General features: G+C 41.0%; 1 protein-coding gene across 2 annotated transcripts in view; it reads left to right on the top strand.

Moving 5' to 3' along the window:
• Positions 1–680: 680 nt before the first annotated feature.
• Positions 681–18498, top strand: part of CCNY (cyclin Y) — a 121950-nt gene continuing 104132 nt past the window's right edge. The window contains exon 1 of one of the 2 annotated variants that reach the window (XM_057398868.1): positions 681–1145. In XM_057398868.1, coding sequence (XP_057254851.1) covers positions 992–1145 — 154 coding nt within the window. In that variant the 5' untranslated portion in view covers positions 681–991. The remainder of the gene's footprint in view (positions 1146–18498) is intronic. The other variant, XM_057398872.1, reaches the window with a different exon arrangement.

Here is an 18498-nt window from a genome sequence, read left to right as displayed (position 1 = left end):
GATACTGAAAAAGGGGGGGGGGGGGAGGGGGGTTGACTGGGAAAGCTCTGAACACATGGGAAGTCGTAGATAAGGGCACGTTACACACCCTCCTTCCTCTTGGGCCAGTTATTTTTGACACCAGCAGCCTAGAACTTCACAAGTTCTCAAAAAATTCATACATTCTGTAGAAAGCTCAGGCACACGGGTGAAAATTCTGGTCTGGGAGACGCATGCAGGCGCCGGTGCGGTGCCTGCCCGGGTTCCGGGCCTGTGCTATTTGGGCCTAGATCGGGGGAAACCCCCTCAGCGATCAAGGCGCTTGGCTGTGAGCTGATGCACACGTGGAGGCGTGTGTGGGGTGACCGGGGACGCCTGGCACTGCGAGGCTGGCTTCCAGCCTCCTGCGGTACGGCCGCAGCCCTTCAGCACCGTAGGCGGCCCGCTAAGAGCGGCCCCCGCACCCGGCCGATGCAGGCGCTGCTGGCCCCCGGGAGCGTCCCCGGCCGCCCGCTCCCGCAGCCCGCCTGGCGGGAGGCGTTACCGCCCGCTTGAACCGGAACCGGTTAGCGGGGCCGCCCGGGGCGGCTGCTGTTGCCGCCGTTGCTGCTAGTGCTGCTGCTGCTGGTCTGCGACTGCCGCGGAGGTTGCGGCGTTGCCGCCTGGGTGCGTGCTGGGAGCAGGCGCGGCGGCTGCGCGGGGCGGGGGAGGAGCGCGGCGGCCCCGCCGCCGGCGATGGGGCTGTGCTTCGGCGGGCCCTGCGCTGCCTGCCCGCGCAGGAGGGCTTAGTTGCCGCAGCCCACGCCGGCGGGCCGCGCTGCGGGTCTGCCTCCGCGGATGAACCGCCGCGGGGACCCGCCGGCCAGTGCAGCCGCAGGGCGCCGCAGCCGCCGCCTCTTCCCCCGCCGCTCCTCCTCGTCTCCGGCGCTGCCCATGGCTTCCCGCCGCCCCTGCTGACCGGCCGCCCCTCGCCTTCTCCCGAGCCTGGCTGGGCCGGGGCAGGGCAGAGAAGATGGGGAACACCACCTCCTGCTGCGTCTCCTCCAGCCCCAAGCTGCGCAGGAATGCCCACTCCCGCCTGGAGTCCTACCGCCCCGAGGCCGAGCTGAGCCGGGAGGACACGGGCTGCAACCTGCAGCACATCAGCGACCGGGAGAACATCGACGGTGAGGGCGGGCAGGGAACCCCCTGCTTCTCTTCCCGTCTCTCCCTTCTCCGCGCGGTGAGGCCACGGCTCTGCCCCGGGTGGCTACCCCCGCGGGTGGGGCCGGGCCGGACCGGTCGGTCCCGCCGCTGCCCCGCCACCGCGCCCCTCAGTGCCGCGGCGGCTCGGTTGTGGTCCCCATGCCCGCCCCTGCGGGGCTGCCGGAGGTGTCGGTACATCTGCGTGGGATGCAGCCTCCGGAGCGGTTTCTTTCCCCAGGGAGAGCTGTGTGGGACCCTTCCTGCGAGGGCTGGGTAGCACACACACCGCCCCGCCGCAGCCTCTGGCAAGGTGCAGTGTTTGGTCCCGGGTCTGCGCTGCCGAGACGCGTTTCCCTTCAGGGCGGCTTGAAGTGTCATTATAGACACTATGGGCGCTCGTCTGCTCCGCGGAGGCCCGGCTGACCCAGAGGCAAACCGAAGGGTCCGTTATTGTCTCTGCGCTGTTGGCAGGGCTGGAAGCGCGTCCCTGCGGTACAGAGCCGGCGTCACCTTTGGGTATGTCACCTGCCAGGCGGTGGCGGTGTAAAGGACAAACCCAGCCAGCGATGCAAGTGGGAGAAATGTTATTCGTAACAACCTTCTCTTCCAGTGACTTTATCTCCCCCCCCGTTACTGTCGTGATGAGGCACTGCTCTATGAAATCACGAGTAACTCCTCACCCTCTCCTTGTCTGCAGTGATATTCAGAAAAGCTGTATTCCTGTTCCTTTACTAGTGACTAAATATGCTGCTGTTGTGGTTAGCCAGGATACAGCTTAATTTTAAAGATGTGGGTTAATATATACTTGTCATTTAGTTTTTGATTAGTTGCAGTATTTAGTCCTAAAACTTTGCTTGGTAAAAGGTCAGCTATCTCATGGATTAGTTTACATGAACCGGTTTTGGTAGAAAGCCAGAAAGAGGGACTTTGGTGCACTTCAGTTTGCCTTCCACATTTTTTTCATGGCTTATTGGATTGTGATTTTATTACAGAGTTTTATGTTGTCACTTCTTGACACAGGCAGAGTTACGAGGCCATAGAAGGAGATGGGTTCCCTCCCTGATTAAGATTATTTCTTTTAATGAGACACATTCTGGAAATATGAATGTTTTTAGCTGTCTTTGCTACGTGCAACAGAAAAATTGAAGCGTAACAGGATCAGTAAGTGGAAAAAAAGGCATAATGGTCTGGTCTGAGAAAGCCAGAGAGATGAAAGAACCAATTGTTGATCTGTGAATGATGAATTCTTCCAACACCAGTGTTGTCTCTGATGGTACGGGTTTCTCCATCTATACCAACACAGTCTGCAGTAAAGTTTCTGGTCAGAGATGTGTGGGGTTTGTGCCATCATATTTTTTTTTTATCTCTGTGTGGAAATAGTAAGTGCCTGTGTGCTTGTTGAAGCGTGCATATACTGCAGATAAGTTTCTGCATCTTGGCGTTTGTTTGCAAAAAGAAATCGTTTTATTTGTTTGATCAAGGACTGCGTGCTCTGTCTCTCTTCTCCTTTAAACTGCAGCTTAGAACACAGAAAATACCTTTGTGTTATTTATTTTTACATCTTGCTGGCATTGATCTAGGGCAGTTGGCTGTGTGATGTTGCATGTTCAAATAGGCAAGAGGTCCTTAATTCTGAAAAAGAGTGAATGATTTTGGGTTTTGTTTCTCCGCCTAACTTTGATTTTGTCCCTCTTTATAGATAGATTCTGAGAAATAAGTTTTCACTGGTGAGACTGATGGATGATAAGTATCTGTACACACAAAACAACTGGACATACTTTGGGTAAACCAGCTTTTTGAAGTGCGCTTTGTTGCATGCGGGAGTCATATTCTCTGAAGGTCTCTTGGTCAAAGGTGGTAGACTGATTACTACATGTAATAAAGTGATACTGTGTTTTTGATATTTTATTTCCTGTTAGACTAGATATTATGCTGTATGCCATCAAACTTGTTTGAAGTTTGATGGCATACAGATGTTTGCAGATGAGACACTGGGGTGTGAAAACCCCTTCCTTCACAGTAGAAAATTCTAATGATATTTTTATCATTTTACAATGATGTTCTTCACAAGGAAAGAACAATAGCCTGGTTATCTGTGTCGTGAAGAGAAAATTCTGGATGTTGATTCCTTAGTCCTCCCACAAGTCATGATATGTTTCCCAAGAGTTTCTCAAAAAGTTTCTTGTTTTCATTTTTTTAAGTGAGTGGTAACAAAGACTGATGCACTGAAATGAGACTTTTTTGGTACTTCAGATATGAGTTCCTCACTGTTCTTCAAATGAGAGCCCTTCAACCCAGCTCAATACATGTGGCTGCGACAGGCTCTCAAAGGGCAAATTCGTATCTGCAGCAAGCATCTACCTTGTGAGTGGTACTTTCAGGGACTGTAACAAATCATGATATGCAGTGTCTGAGTTAATCTGTTTCATGTGGAAGTTGCTTTCATGCTCATATTCATGGAAATTAATAAAACAATTTTTTTTTTACTGGGTAAAGCTGTTTGAATAAAACAAGAATATTAAGAACCTTTAAATCAGAAATTTAAATCAAATTTGAACCTTTGAAGTGTGGCCTGTTTAAGCTTTTACAAGAGATGTGTGGTTTGCAACGGTTGCTGACCCTGTTTCTGGCACTATGAGAAGGGAAGAGGGAAGAGAGGGACGGATGTCAACTTGTAAGAGTGATATTACTGGAGGTTTTAGTACTGGTGGGACTGTTTGATGTTTGCCAGTCTTATATACTTCATAAGGAAATAACTTGTCAAGTCTGCCTTCAAGATCACACCTTTGAATTGTCTCCTATAATTCAAATACAATACCAAATCCAGTAGTGTGTTTTTAAGGAACAGCTGGAGGAATTCTACTTCAGTAGCAGTGGATTTATAGCAAGGTTTTCTCTGTCCTGTGACTGGTACCCTGTTAGAAAATCTCAATTTCCGTAATATTTCACAGGTGTTTATGAAGTGGTCTGTGGAAGAGATTTGATTTATCAAAGTACTTATTCTGGAGAATTATAATAGTGAATTTCTCTTTCGTGCCTTTTCTCCCTCAAAAATTCAAAGAAGGTAACAAACTTCTATAAACATCTACAGATGTGGAAAACTTTTACTTTTGGATTATTTTGTTTGTTTGTTTGGTTTTTTTTTTTGGTTTTTTTTTGGGTTTTTTTTTGACAAAGAGCAAGAGGATGATTGTAGTGAACAGAGGTTACCATCTGGTTTTGATGACCTGTTTCTAGGGGGGAGCTTCAACATTTTTCAGTGCTTCACATTTAAAACTTCAGGAAAATTCTGGCAGTGGATTCAGGATTTGAAGATTTCTAGCTCTATCTGTTTGCAGTCCAGACAGTTTTTTACAGCAGTGTTAATGACAGCAATAAATAAAAATAGTAGAAAACTTGATGTATTGGATTCTGTATCACATTTACACATGAACTTTTGTCTGTGCATGCTATGTAAGCATCTTGCTGTATGCACTGTTTAAATCCTGGCCAGCAGGACTGACCCTAGCCTGGACTCTGCTTAGACATCAGCAGGTCACACAGTCAGACCCACAAGTTGACAGTTTAACTTGTGAAAAAGCAGTGTGTGCTGATGTGCTCAAAAGTGATTTCTCTGTTTGAAGCATGATTTCTGTAGTAAGCTTTTCAAGTATGGAGCTGTGGGGAGGGGACAAAAGGAATGTCTTACCACAGACATGATGACATGAAGCAAAGCTGATGCCTGTGATGGAGTTAGTCAAAAGGCTGTTCTTGAAATAGAGGCTAGATGGGGAGTTCCTAGGCTACTTGAAGGAAAGACAATTCTTAATAATGAGCCCCTCCCATATTGTGTCCTTCCCCGAAAAGTCAGGTTGCCCCTTCCCCCCTTTCTAAACTCATGTTAATGTTACAAGGTCATTTTTCATTGCTGGCTCAGTTAATGTCATCCTGTGCAATTGTACATCACTGATAAACCCCTTCAGCCCTTTTCACAATGAGTGAATCATGTTAATTGTTTTTGCTGTGTAATGCACAGCCTCCTAAGAGTGGACTGCTGTTTAAAAAGCCATTTCTTTGTTTATAGATCTTTTCCTTCACCTTCTTGAAACTGACATATGGGAGTCTTTGAAATGAGGTTAGTATTTGTGTATCTCTGTCTATTGGGTGTTATGGGAATTTTGAGATTTTAGCGAAATACAGGGAAGTTTTAAAATGTCTGCCCTGTAAACACAGTGAAATTTTGCTGAAAGGGAATGCTGGTGTTTTCAAGAGCAAGGGTGTGATGGGTTGCGCGTCGTGAAGGACCTGACCTACATTCACAAAAGTCAAGCTATAAGCACTTCAGAAGCAAATCGAAGATGTAGTATGTTGCACACAGCCATGCCTGCTAACACCTGGATTGTAAAAAGATAGTCCTTAAAAAAAATTAAATTAAAAATGGTCTATTTGGTTTACAGAAAAGTCTTTTTAAGAAAAATTCCTTGTTCCTTTAGCCAGAGTTCCTGCACAGAAATGATCCGTATGCTTTTCAGTACTGTTGTTTGCATCACCTACCTAAGCATGTCAGAGATCATGCATCAAGCTCCCGCTTGCAGTCTTGTGCACCAAAACATTAAAAATAGAGCCTGCAGTGGCCTACATGACTGAACTTAGTATGATACTGCATGTTGTTAGTGATGCATACCTCTCAGCTTGCTTTTTTTCTTCTGCTTTCAGTTTTGTCTGTTTATTCTGTGCTGCGCTCTGCTTCTCCCAAGAGGCATCACCATGTTGTACAAAGCCTTCCTAGAACCTCACTTTCACATTGTTCACGTTAAATCACAAAATTTACACCTTTTATGAAGTCAGTAGTTCCATATTTAGCTGCAGAAGCTTTCAGAGGCACACATGCTAAGATTAATCATATTCAAACTTACTTCTGATGAATTTCATTAGCGTACTGCCATTTGATCAAGGTTTTCTTTGCAAGTGAGTTACACAAGATCAACAGTATTGGCTGGGTAAATTGGTACTTGAAGCAGAATGACAAGACTTAGAATTATAGGTCTCTGAAAATGGAAGGACTATTGTATTTTGAGGTAGGTTGTTTTTCCTTAGATTTTACATGTAATAAGAATAACATGTTTTAAAAGAGTGCAGACCTCTCAGCTGTGTGGCCATAGCTGTCTGATCTCATTTTCTATGCTTACTGAAGATTTTTCAAACTTTCACCATATGTTTACTTCATCTCGGGCCTTGTTCAAGGTCAGATGGTACAAAAAGCACCCACATGGTGTGACACCATTTTCTGAAACATGCAAGATGCTGTTTGCTGTGTGTATCTAGCGACTTACTGACACTGTGAATGCCTTTTTCTGGCTGTGCAGTGCCCCAATGCCTGTCCTTGTCCTGCCAGCAAGCTGCAGATGAGGCGTAGCATAAATACCTCCCTTGTTCAGTATCTTTGCAAGAATATGAAATACACTTTGCAAACTGAAAACATACACAATATATAGCATTTCTTTGAGCTTTCTGTGTAGAACTGAATCGGCATTAGTTTCGCTTCTTTTCCTTTGAACTTGAACTATAACTTTTAAAAACTATTAATTTTCTGTGTGCATTCTGACATATGGGATGATATTTTTATTTCATCCTGCAGAATATTTAATGTATGGTGAATTAAATGTATGTGAAGAGCTAGTAAGTGATAATAAACTTTGTAAATTTAGAAGTTTGTGATTTAGATAGAATACTGCCATCAGTATGCTAAGGTAGTGCCTTCATTGGAGTAGTTGCCACTTCCTCCATATCTTCTGTGATGGTTTTGTCTCCTTACAATCCAACTTTAAAAACAAATATTCCAGAATTGCTGAAACGGAACTGTTGGGATTTTCATGTTTCCCAAGCTGAAACTCTTTCCAGAAATTTGACCGTAATTCAGAGATGGGTTTAATGTGTAGATCCTGTACATCATCACAATCCATTTCTCCAACCAGTTCAGTTTGAGCATCAGCAGCTCTTGAGCTTCTTCTGTGAGGACTTGGTTAAATTCAGAGTGCTCATTAGCCTGAATTGAATGGAGGAAGGCCTTAAAACCAGCAGCACTGTCCTGAAGACTAATCCTTACCAGTATAGAAACTGGCCAAGGAGCTGTGATAGGTGTTAATGGGAAATTGCTAGTGAAATCTGGTTGGAGACTTTACATGAAAACCTTTTTTTAGTTTTTCCCCATTTGTTTTTATTTGTTTCCTTTCTCATCACTCCTGTAATATTTTGGGCCTTCAAGCTGTAAAGGACTTATTAGACCCACTATCATCCCTCTAGGACAAGTTTCTCGGATCAGCAAGAATGTGCGTAATGCTCTAACTGATGTAACTTCTCTCTTTATTTCTTTGCAAAATAATTCTATTTCTCTCAAGTCAAGCTAATGCTGAAACCATTCTACTGAAATACCTTAGCTAGCCACCATAGATGTAGCTTGCACTGCAAAAGTTGTGCTCTTGTCTCACAGGTTTTCATGGTTTGAGCAAAATACATTGATAAAACCAATATTTTTGTTGCTGTGAGTGGCACTGCATTACTACCTTTGTGTAAAAATGTTGCAGAAAAGTGTAATATTTGAATGCTAGACATGTTTATAGAGTAGAATTAATCCTAAGATTAAAAGTGTATTCTCACCCACCTTGCGTAACATCTCCCACACCCACCTACACTGGGGGGAAGAATGTCTGCACTGGTATCCCTGCAATGCCCTCTCTCTTTGCAAGAACAGTCAGCCTTCAATGACAAAACTGGTGAAGAGTCTAGAGCACAAGTCGCATGAGAAGCGGCTGAGGGAACTGGGGGTGTTTAGTCTGAAGAAGAAAAGGTGCAGGGGGAGCCGTACTGTTCTACAAATACCTGAAAGGGGGATGGAGATGGCTGGTCTCTTCTCCCAAGTAACAGCGATAGGACAAGAGGTAACAAGATAGGACAAGCTGCACCAAGGGAGGTTTAGATTGGATATGACGAAAAAATTCTTCACTGGAAGGGTGCTCAGGCATTGGAACAGGCTGCCCAGGGCAGTGGTGGAATCACCATCCCTGGAAGTGTTCAAAAACTGTAGATGAGGCCCTTAGTGACATGGTTTAGTTGTGGTCTTGGCAGTGCAGGGGTAATGATTGGAGTTAGTGATCTTGAAGGTCTTTTGCAACCTAGTTGATTCTGTGTTTCTATGGTTCATAATTTTCTTTTGGAAAGACCCCACCCAACTGTAGTTAAAAGAATTGTAGCTCGGGCTTTTCACTTGGTTGTTTCTGTGTCTGCAAAATGGTTCTTACATGCTGCCAGTGGCTGAGATCCAGAAGATATCAGATGGGAAGTGAAAAAATTTACTTTCAACGGTATTGAAACCGGTATGACACTGTGTTGAAATTTTAAAAGCTTATTTTCTTTGCTGTATTGGTATTTCATTACAGGTGGGATTTGATGTTATTCCTGAATCCAAAATGTGGATTGTAAGGAGAAAAAACTGTTCCAGAAGATACAGAGGAAGTTGTAACTGTCATGATGAGGTGCATTGTTACTCAATGAACATGCAAGACTGGTAGTACAGGGATCACTTCCTAGATTTGGAAAAAAGCGGATTATTGGCACATTTAAAATTGTTTCTGGTGTGCAGTTTATCCCTGCACATTAGTATTCTGGTACCTTCTTGTTGCTGTTTGTTATTTATGAATGCTTATTTATTACTGAATGCTTTACAGTAGCTGAAGAAACTTATTGCTGTCTTTGTTCCTTGAAAGAATTAATTGATTTAAGATACTGAAAGTAATACTGTGTGAGAAAGAAGGTATACTTGATCAACAAGGGTGTTTTGAAGTAGAGCACTTTCTCGGTGCTCTGCGAACTCTCTAAGGAGGTGATAATTCAGGAATTGTGAGTTTATGTATGTGAAATGACTGGTTGTAGTTATGCTTCTGTGCTTGCACTTGATGGGGTTTTTTTACTATTCATCAGTAGTTCTATTTTACACATATGTATGTTGTTGTTTCTTTATCCTCTTTTCTGATGTTCCTGCCAAAGAAGATTGCATTGGTTGAAGATCCAAAGTCTGGGAATTATAACTGTTGTGAGCAAGGCAGGATACGCTTCCTTGCTTTGGCTAAAAGAAACTTTCAGGCTGTGGTCAGTGAGCTTTACAAGCAGTAATTACATCTCTAAAGTGCTTTGTGAGCTGTGTCGTTCTGTAAAACGATGCAAGTGATGTAAAGACCTTGAAGAAAGTCTTTCTGCACTTGAAATTAATTAGACCTCTTGATTCCTAGGGTAGTGTTCAGAGTTTTTGATCTCAGCTGTTTTTCTAGCTTGAAAAGGTTGTCTGTGTGTTGTATCACGTAACACACAGTTTACATTCAGTAAGCTATAGTCTCTACTCATGTAGTGTGTTTACCCCCCAACTTCCTCCTTCTAAAAGAATGCTGTTAAAATAACAAGTGTCAAATATTGGTTAGGAAAAAAAAAAAAGTTATGATCAAGAACATGTAGACAATCCTAATAGGAATTTTTATCTCTAGGCAGTTGGTTGGTTTGCTTGTAATAGGATTGAAGTCTCCTGTGTGTCTGTTAGATATTATCATAACTGTTATGAATCAGGATCTTTACAGATCTGTTCTGGTACCTGGTTGTTTTATTTTCTTTTCATTTTGGAGAACTTCAGAGGACTCATGTTGGTTTTATTAGTTAAGTTTATGAAACTGTAACTGAAATCAACAAAGACAAAATTCATATGGTAAGTCCAGTTATGGCAGAATGTTTTGCCTAACCATTCAGTGCATTATTCTGCTATGTTTATATTTAGGAAAAAGCCCACGGATTAGCATCTTATCAGAAAGAATTTTATTTCTAGTTGATAACTCTAGTTTCAACTAGAGCTATAGGAAAGGTCTTAGATTTGATGGATCCCCAACCTAGTAAAGACTGCTGATGATGATCTTACTTTGAAATTCTCTGCCCTATTCACACCCCTCTTAAAATAGGGAATGCAGTTAAACTTTTAACATAGTTCATATATATGGTTTGAAATTTTAGTGTTTTGACTATTAAATAGTAGTCACTGATAGATTCATTTGTGTCTGGAGTTCCTAAAAAGGGATTCTGAAATGAAGATATGGAAGCTTTCTTTTGATCGGTATTTTGATATTTCTTACGTGGTCATATGTAGTAGATTTTTCAGATGTTAAAATAAACGTTAAACCCAGCTTCACGAGTGAATAACAAGATCTTTTGCATGTGCTGCTGCTATGAGCTGTATGTCAATTCCACCTGATGCTCTCTGTGATGCATAGCTCTCGGTGGCCCTTCATGCCTAAAGCTTTGTGTTGTGACTGTCCCTACCTGGCAGAAATCCATGTGCATTTTATTCAGTCAGTCAGCGGAGGTGGAAAGGGTGTGAAGAGTTGGGAAATGCAGCTGTACTTTAAGCTTTGAAATCATGCTTCCTGCAGCTAAATGTCCTCCTTCCTTTTAGGATAATTCATTTGGGATGACAAGTGTCTAGTGAGCTGCATTGACGATACGCAGTTATCCACTCTGTCAGACATAGAAAGAAATTAGAATTGAAGTTTTGCGGAGGTGTATGCATACTTTTTTGAGGGTTTGAGGGTGGAAGAAGGATTCCTGTAACTGAGATGGTCCTAGAGATCCAGTCTGTGATAAAAATAATGTTCAGTAGGAGAAATTTAACTGCTGTTTTGTGGAAGAAGCAAACCAATACTGCCTTTGAAACCTAAAGCAAACAACAACAAAAAAATAATTTAAAATTCCATATATAAGCAGTGATGTATACTCTACATCTAGGAACTTGTTTCCCCTTGGCAAAATGGATATTTAAGTGAAATGAACATTGCCAAGTTAAATTTAACTGGAAGTGAATGTTTTGTGAAAAATAAGCTCTTGACATTAAGTCATATTTCTTTAAAAAAATTATAATAAGGAGTTATTTTTGTAACAAGCATTTGAATCACAGTTTATGCAATACAAACACTGAAGCTTTATGTTACTACATGAGAACCTGAACTTCAAACAAACAGTGTGAACTCTTATATTTGCATACATGTGGTAGTGTGGTTTGGTTATTTTATTTTTCCCCCCTTTTTTTTAATCCTTACTGCATGCTTTCGTTTTTGAATATAAATTTGCAGTTCAACAGCAGTGAATTTACACATGGGTGTGGGTAGAAAACGAGAAGAGAACTTAAGGGAGCAAATTCTTCTGTCTCTAATTTTGTGTGGATTATCTCAAAATGGTTTCACATGCATATCGACGTATTTGTTACTCTTATGGAAAAAGGTGTAATAACACCAGCTTATGCACAGTGGCTACTGAAATGAAGTGTGATACTTTCTGAGACTGTGACTTCTGTGTGCTAAAGAGAGTTGCTCACTGTGGGTAAGCCACTGTGTGATGGAACTGGCATGTGCAGAAAGGTCCTGTGCATACAGCTGATGTCTTAATTTCCTTCAGTTCCTGGTGGCTGAGATAAGCTGAGGGCCTCATCTCTTACTAGGTGGCTGGGTAACTGATGTAAACCCAGCATGGTATTTGTCTTTAGAATATTTGTGAGCTTCAGGAAGCTCCAGAACTGTTGGAATACAGGCTAGAATTAGGCAGCAGACTCCCCTACCCACCCACCCCCTTTTTTTTTTGTCTTTTTAAATGTATGTATTCTCAAATGAAATCTTTGTACATAAAATTTTATATTTAACAAGTATTTTGGACAACAGGATTTTTGAAATAAAATGTTTAAAATGTTATTTTCTCTCTCTCGTTTTTTTTTTTGTTATGTTGCTAGTATAATGTTAAAACTAGCTGAAGATACATTCCTTTCTGATCATTGCCTTCCTCCATCCCTGTAGGTTTGGTTGGACTGTTCTTTCTCTCCTTTCCCTTTCTCCTTTTTTGTACATCTCTGTCATAGCCTACCTTACTTGTCACCTGCCTGCTCTTCTCAGCCCATCCTTTTTCTACCCACAGTATACAGAAGTTCCTGTCTCTTATCTCTCTCCTCTTGACTCTTTCTGTTTTGCTGTGATTTGGGAGTTACGAGTAAACAATACATACAGCATATACTAGAGCACGGTCAGTGTAATGATTCCAGGATGGCATGTTGATTTCAAAACCCTGATTTAGATTACATTATGTTTGCATTTCAATATTTGCTGCACATTCCTAGTTTCCTACCTCTCCTGCATGTTTTATAGTCAAGCAAATAAAATAATCTTTGTTTCTTTGTTCTTTCAGATTTGTGTGGTTATCCACATACTGGTAAGATTTCTTTATTTCCCCATTGTACCTTTGGACTTTTAAGTAGCATTGAATCGTTGAATGTGTTCTTTGATCTCTGTAATTTTCTTCATGATTTTTGGAAATGTGCACTTTAATTTATGCAGTGAATTACAGATTGATATTAGAAATAAACCATGGTACGAGTTGTAATTCTTAAAATAGGTTCTGAGGCTGTGTAGGTTTTCTGTTTTTGAAGAGCATGGAATGCATATACACTGTTTTCTTCCAAATAAAAATCTGAAAAGAGATTGAGTTAATAGCAATGTTAAGATTTTCAATTCATGGAAAGAAACTCTTGATAATTACCATCTTTGTAGTTGATACTGTGCCCCGTTTCAGTGGGTCCAGCTGTATGTAAATCTCCTCTAACGATCTATTTTTGCGTTTCTTTCCTCATGTAAATGAGGAATCTCTTTGGCTTCTGTTTGGGAACTCAAATCTGATTGACTTGGCATCTCCTAATTGAGAGGCAGGATCTGTTACTGCAAAAGGTTTTTCCTTCTATTGTCAGGGAGTGGGAACGTGTGTGACTCTGAGCTCAGAGGCAGTCAATGGGACGCGATGGGCCTGTTGTGGCCAGGTTACCTGGCAAACCAGGTGGCACCCTGAGGCTCAGCAGGGCAAAAAGGGCTGCTTTCCTGCCACTGTTGGGTTCCTGGGATCCAGCTGCACATACAGTCCTGTCCTGTCCTGTTGGGGAATGGTGCGACCAAGGGGGGTTTCAGCTCAGTGTCTGGTATTCTTCTTCCCTTGGTTTTGTTGGCCTGTGGCTCTTGTCCAAGTGAAGGTTTTAGTTTATGGCTCTGTACGTCAGAAGCACTCTCCAGTCGTGTTGTCTACTTCTCTTTAAAACTGCTATGCAGAAATTTGCTGAAATAGTCACAAGTGCTTCCTGTGCAATACTTGTTGGCCATGCCATCATCTCCACATGCAGCTCCTTCAGTCTAATCATGCTTTGCTAATCAAACCTGTAGGGAATGTCACATGTTAAGTCAGTAGACTGCTAAATGTTGCTGTATCTATATGACTTCATTTCTCTCATTTATGTGACAAAAATTAGTGGAGGCACCTAGATCTCAAGAGAATGTGCTGACTTGCTTGAGCCATTGTCAGTACTTACATGGGGATTTTAATCCTTTTTTTCATCAAGGCAAAATAGTTCTGATGCAGGTAACCTTCCCTTATCTGAAGGGGGCCTACAGGGAAGAGGGACTCTTCATCAGGGACTATAGCAATAGGACAAGGGCAATGGGTTTAAACTTAAAAGAGTGGAAGTTCAGGTTAGATGTAAGGGAGAAGTTCTTTACTGTGAGGGTGGTGAGGCACTGGAACAGGTTGCCCAAAAAGGTGATAAATGCTCCATTCTTGGCAGTGTTCAAGTCCAGGTTGGACAGAGCCTTGGGCGACATGGTCTAGTGTGAGGTGTCCTTGTCCATGGCAGGGGGTTTGGAACTAGATGATCTTCAGGTCCTTCCTAACCCAAACCATTCTGTGATCCTATTAAATAAGGGTATGGTGTGTGTGGAAGAAGATAATTCTGGATATAACAACTACTTTGGCAGGGGTGCAATACTGTATGATTCACTACTGTGAAGTTTCAGTAAGTGCACGTAAACTGTATATTCAAGTCCATTGCTAGCTGTAAAGCACTTCTGTTTGCTGTGATGTTAAAGCATCTGAGCTTGTTGTAGTCTTGCCATTAAATACTATGATAAGTTTGCTAAACAGGACCTGTGTGAGAATAATGCTTTTTAAACTAATTCAGTACATGGAACATACTCTTGCAAGATGCTTCACATTCAGTTGTGTATTCAAAGCACTTGTTGTGAGGGTATATTGCATCTGATTTATAAATAGTCCTAATGACTTCTTACTGCTTGCTACAGTTCTCTTTCCTCAAGTAACTTGGGTACTTTTTTCTTTATATCTGTTAGAAAATAATAGGAAAAGTATGTGCTGATAAAGCTTTGTTGTTGATGTCTTCTGGTAATGCCTAGCTGTAATCTGGAAAATAGTTGACCCAGGAGCCTGTTTGATCTCTGGAAAGATCTCTGCAGCAGTTTTCAAGTAGGAGTCTGACAATATTTACTTATTGTTTGGAGAGAAACCCATAACTTAGTTCAAGAAAGAAGTTCTGTGTCGCTGCTAAATGGCATTATCTCTGTCTGTCTTACTGTCTTGGTATGGTTTCTTTGTTCACCCATGATATTTTCTTTGCATTCTTCTCTTTCTGTCTTCTGTTTATCCCTTTGTGGCAGGGTTTATTTGTTTTGCAACAAGTAAGCTTTCTTATCCTAGCAGGCTGAAGTAATTATCTCGGACTGGGTCATGATAGCATTTTTTGATCCCATAAATAAACTTGTGGTTAGTGCATTTTCTTAATGGATCTTAAACCAGATGGGAGGAAAAAGTCACGGTTTCCTTATGGTAATATATAGGTGTTAGCCCCAGGCACTTGCCTGTATATCTTAAATAGTTAATACATTGGTAGTTACCGTTAATTATTTCCATTTCATTCCTTCGATTGAAAAGGATCATTATCATCTCCATGGTGGAACACTGACCTAGTAAACAAAGGAGAATCAGAAATTACTTGCAAATGAAGGTTGTTGTGATGAATAACACTCTTTATGTATTCATGCTTGTGCTTATTAATATAGTATATTAACAGTGGGTGACTTAATGTGTTTTCAACCTCAGACAGCAGCAATGTCCTCAGCTCTTTTTTTTACCAGAATGATGGAATTAAACAAAAAGGATTGATGAGATTTAGAAAAAAAGAAAGCTAAAGCAACTTGGATATTAAATAATCTTACAAATAGTGTGCTGGATTCTTGGAAACAGAATTTTTTTTTTAATAAAGTTAATGTATGCCCTCTTCCCCTTAACGGAAATTCTTTTATTTCCCCCTTATAAAAGATTTTTATTTTTTAAAGACAGAATCTTGATGCCCGCAAGCTAGAATTAAAAATAACAGCAGGCATCTTTCAAGCAAAACAATCTCCATGTCACCAAATAATATTTGTGAGAGAATTAAAAGCCCTTGAAACACATCCGAAGACATATGGTGAATGGGTAGAGAAATACTGTTTTATTCATTGATACTACAGACTGAAGTAGTAATTTCAGTGTTCCAAATTGCTTACTTAAATATCCTTTTCTCGGCTCTAAAACTCACGTAGATTTAAATACTAATCTGTTGTAAATAAGCTCAACTGAAATCAGTGGAACTACATTTAGGAAAATGTACCTGTTTACTTTCCCAGGTGATGTATTGAGGCAACTCTTAAAGTCAAATCCAGATTTTGGGAGCTCCTTTAGGCTGTGCCAGTTTTCTGAGGACCGTACGAAAAGAAATAGAGATGTTCTCTGCCAGTTCAAAACAAGTAGAAAGTTAATCTAATTCTTGTAGTAAAATTGCTTCCTTGAAAGTAAAATTATACTGTAATGTTTATAGAACAGGTTGGTTTTAGTTGTGGGATTGGTGTGTGTATGTATATATATATTTATACATGTATATATAAAAAGACCCTACAACTAAAACCTTTCTGTAGAGAAAATCAGGGTTTCCATCTGAATGTAGGAGCTATTCCACATAGGTTTCTGCCAGGAACATGTAAACCAAATATTGCTGATAACAGCCAGAGACTCATTTTCCTAATTTCTTTACTTGTCTGTATACTGTACAATAGGTCTTTTATTGTAAAAAAAAAAAAAAAAAAAAATTTCTCTGTGAAACTATATTTAAAAGGTAGCTGACCAACTGCTCTTCTGTCTCCCTCCCTCCTTCAGACTAAGGGTCTGTTACTGCCAACGTTATTTTCTGATGAGTATTTACTGTGTATGTAGTATGCTAACATACTCACTGTATGACTAACTTTCAGAAAGATGAACCACTTGATTACTCTGTAAGGTTAAGAAGCAAGAGCAAAATAGGCCTTTACTAAATTTTGCCTCCTTCCAAAAAGTGCCTTACATACTTGTCTTCAAGTGTTGTATTGGCATGCAGCAGAGAATTTGAGAAATCCCACAGTTGGTCAAGTCAGTGTCTCTGACAATAGTGGCTGCTCAGAGAATGTGTATATTGAGCTATATCAGATGAGCCTTAGAGAACAGAATACCTGTAAGCATATAAAAGACAAAAACAAGAAATAGAACTCTATGGATGTGACCTTACTTTTAAAGGAGAGATAGTACTAGCCTTAAAAGAATAAATAAGTTGACATTCCTTGTATATAAACCTCTGCATTAGATTTGGGTTGCTTCTTGTACAGGAAAGTAAGTTTGTCTGTGGATTTTTTTAGAGTATGCTCCTTTATTTCCTAGGCAAGAGGGCACATGCCACAGTCCTACAGAAATATGCTGGTACATGAGCAGCAGACATCCTTAGATATTTGATAGTTTAATTTTGCTGGGCCTAGGCTACACTGAGGGTCTGTGAGCACACCACGACAAATTTTCATACAACTACAATGTTGAAAAATACTTTTTTTTTCTTAACAAAACTGTGTAATTTTGAAAAACAGTTACCACATACCAATACCTTTTATATGGACATGCAAAACAAGTTAGATTTTCAGTGTGAAATACGGTTTTAGTGTTTAGCAGTACAATGGCATGCATATACAGACTGACATTTGCTTTAAAGGAAAGAGCAAGGTGTTGGCTTTCTCAGGGTCAGCCACAGAAATGGCATAGGCTTTTCAAAACTAAGTTGCTAGCATACTTCAGTTCTGGCCTCCTAATTTCTGGAGGAGCCATAGTCAGCCTTACGGTATCTGTAGTTCTCAACTTTTAGTTTGAGTGCTGAGAGTGATTTGGGTATTATGCGGGCAATAAATACTGCTTGGTGGGAATGCGGTCAAGCCATCAGCTGTGCTTCATAGTCTGGTTTTTCCTTGCCTGATAGCACTGCACAAAGGGGAAAAGGAACTTGAAACATGAAACTTCTGTTAACAGTTAAAATTTGCTGCTCTATATGTGTTGGAGAGCATTGTTCGCGCACTGAAAAGAAAATTGGATTTATATCAGGACATATGTTACTACTGGATAAGAGGAAGTGTTTTCTTCTAGAAAAGGTGACTTCCAGAATATACTGTACTTGATTATGTAGGCAGGTTTAGTAATTGCAAAAATTACGTGCCAGATAAGCAAGTAAAATTCAGAGGTTAAATTAAAGTTGAAGGCTAGCCAAATGGTGAAAGGTGATGTGCATATCAAATTACATATATTGGGGGGGAAGGGGGGGGGGGGGGAGAAATCTGTAACATTCCTCTCTGCTCTCCCCATTCTGTAATGTACTTATTTACAAGATAGATGCTGAAGGAGGAGGCAATATTGCAATTTGAAACTGCAGTCAAGTGCTCAAGCATTTGTGGCATTATTGTTTTGGTTCCCTTTCATTTCCAGTGAATAGAAGAACCTTTTAAAAGATTACATTTCACAAAAGATTAGTGTTCAGAATATTTAGTTTCTGATAGTCAACAGGTGACATTCTAGACAATAATTTTAATGTATTTTATCTACAGCTTATCCAGAGCACTTATTAAGAAAACATGTTTACTTTCATCTTTTACTGAAGGAATTTTGGGCTAGTTGAAAAAAGGAAAGATTTAATTTCTGTACATGTCTGTTTGCCTATCTTGATTTGAAGCCTGATGAGAAATGTGGCAGATAAAACCTACAAAATGTTACACTGCCAGTATTTTGGAAACTGCCCCTTATCCAGATCAAATTCTGAGATTTGAAATCTTGGCCATTTTTAATATAACTTTTATCACAGTATCACAGTATGCTAGAGATTGGAAGGGACCTCGAAAGATCATCTAGTCCAATCCCCCTGCCGGAGCAGGAACACCTAGATAATGTTACCCAGGAATGTGTCCAGGCGGGTTTTGAATGTCTCCAGGGAAGGAGACTCCACAACCTCCCTGGGCAGCCTGTTCCAGTGTTCCGTCACCCTCACTGAGAAGAAGTTTCTTCTCAAGTTTAAGTGGAACCTCTTGTGTTCCAGTTCCATCATTGGTTTAGAGCAGTCCACAGTCATTTCTG

This window comes from Pezoporus wallicus, unplaced genomic scaffold (genome assembly GCF_028554395.1).
Source record: "Pezoporus wallicus isolate ANWC-B61680 ecotype Strahan unplaced genomic scaffold, APGP_CSIRO_Pwel_v1 contig_7866, whole genome shotgun sequence".
Classification (NCBI taxonomy): Eukaryota; Metazoa; Chordata; class Aves; order Psittaciformes; family Psittacidae; genus Pezoporus; species Pezoporus wallicus.
The sequence above is the reverse complement of the archived record's forward strand: the minus strand, read 5'-3'. Positions and strand labels throughout refer to the sequence as shown.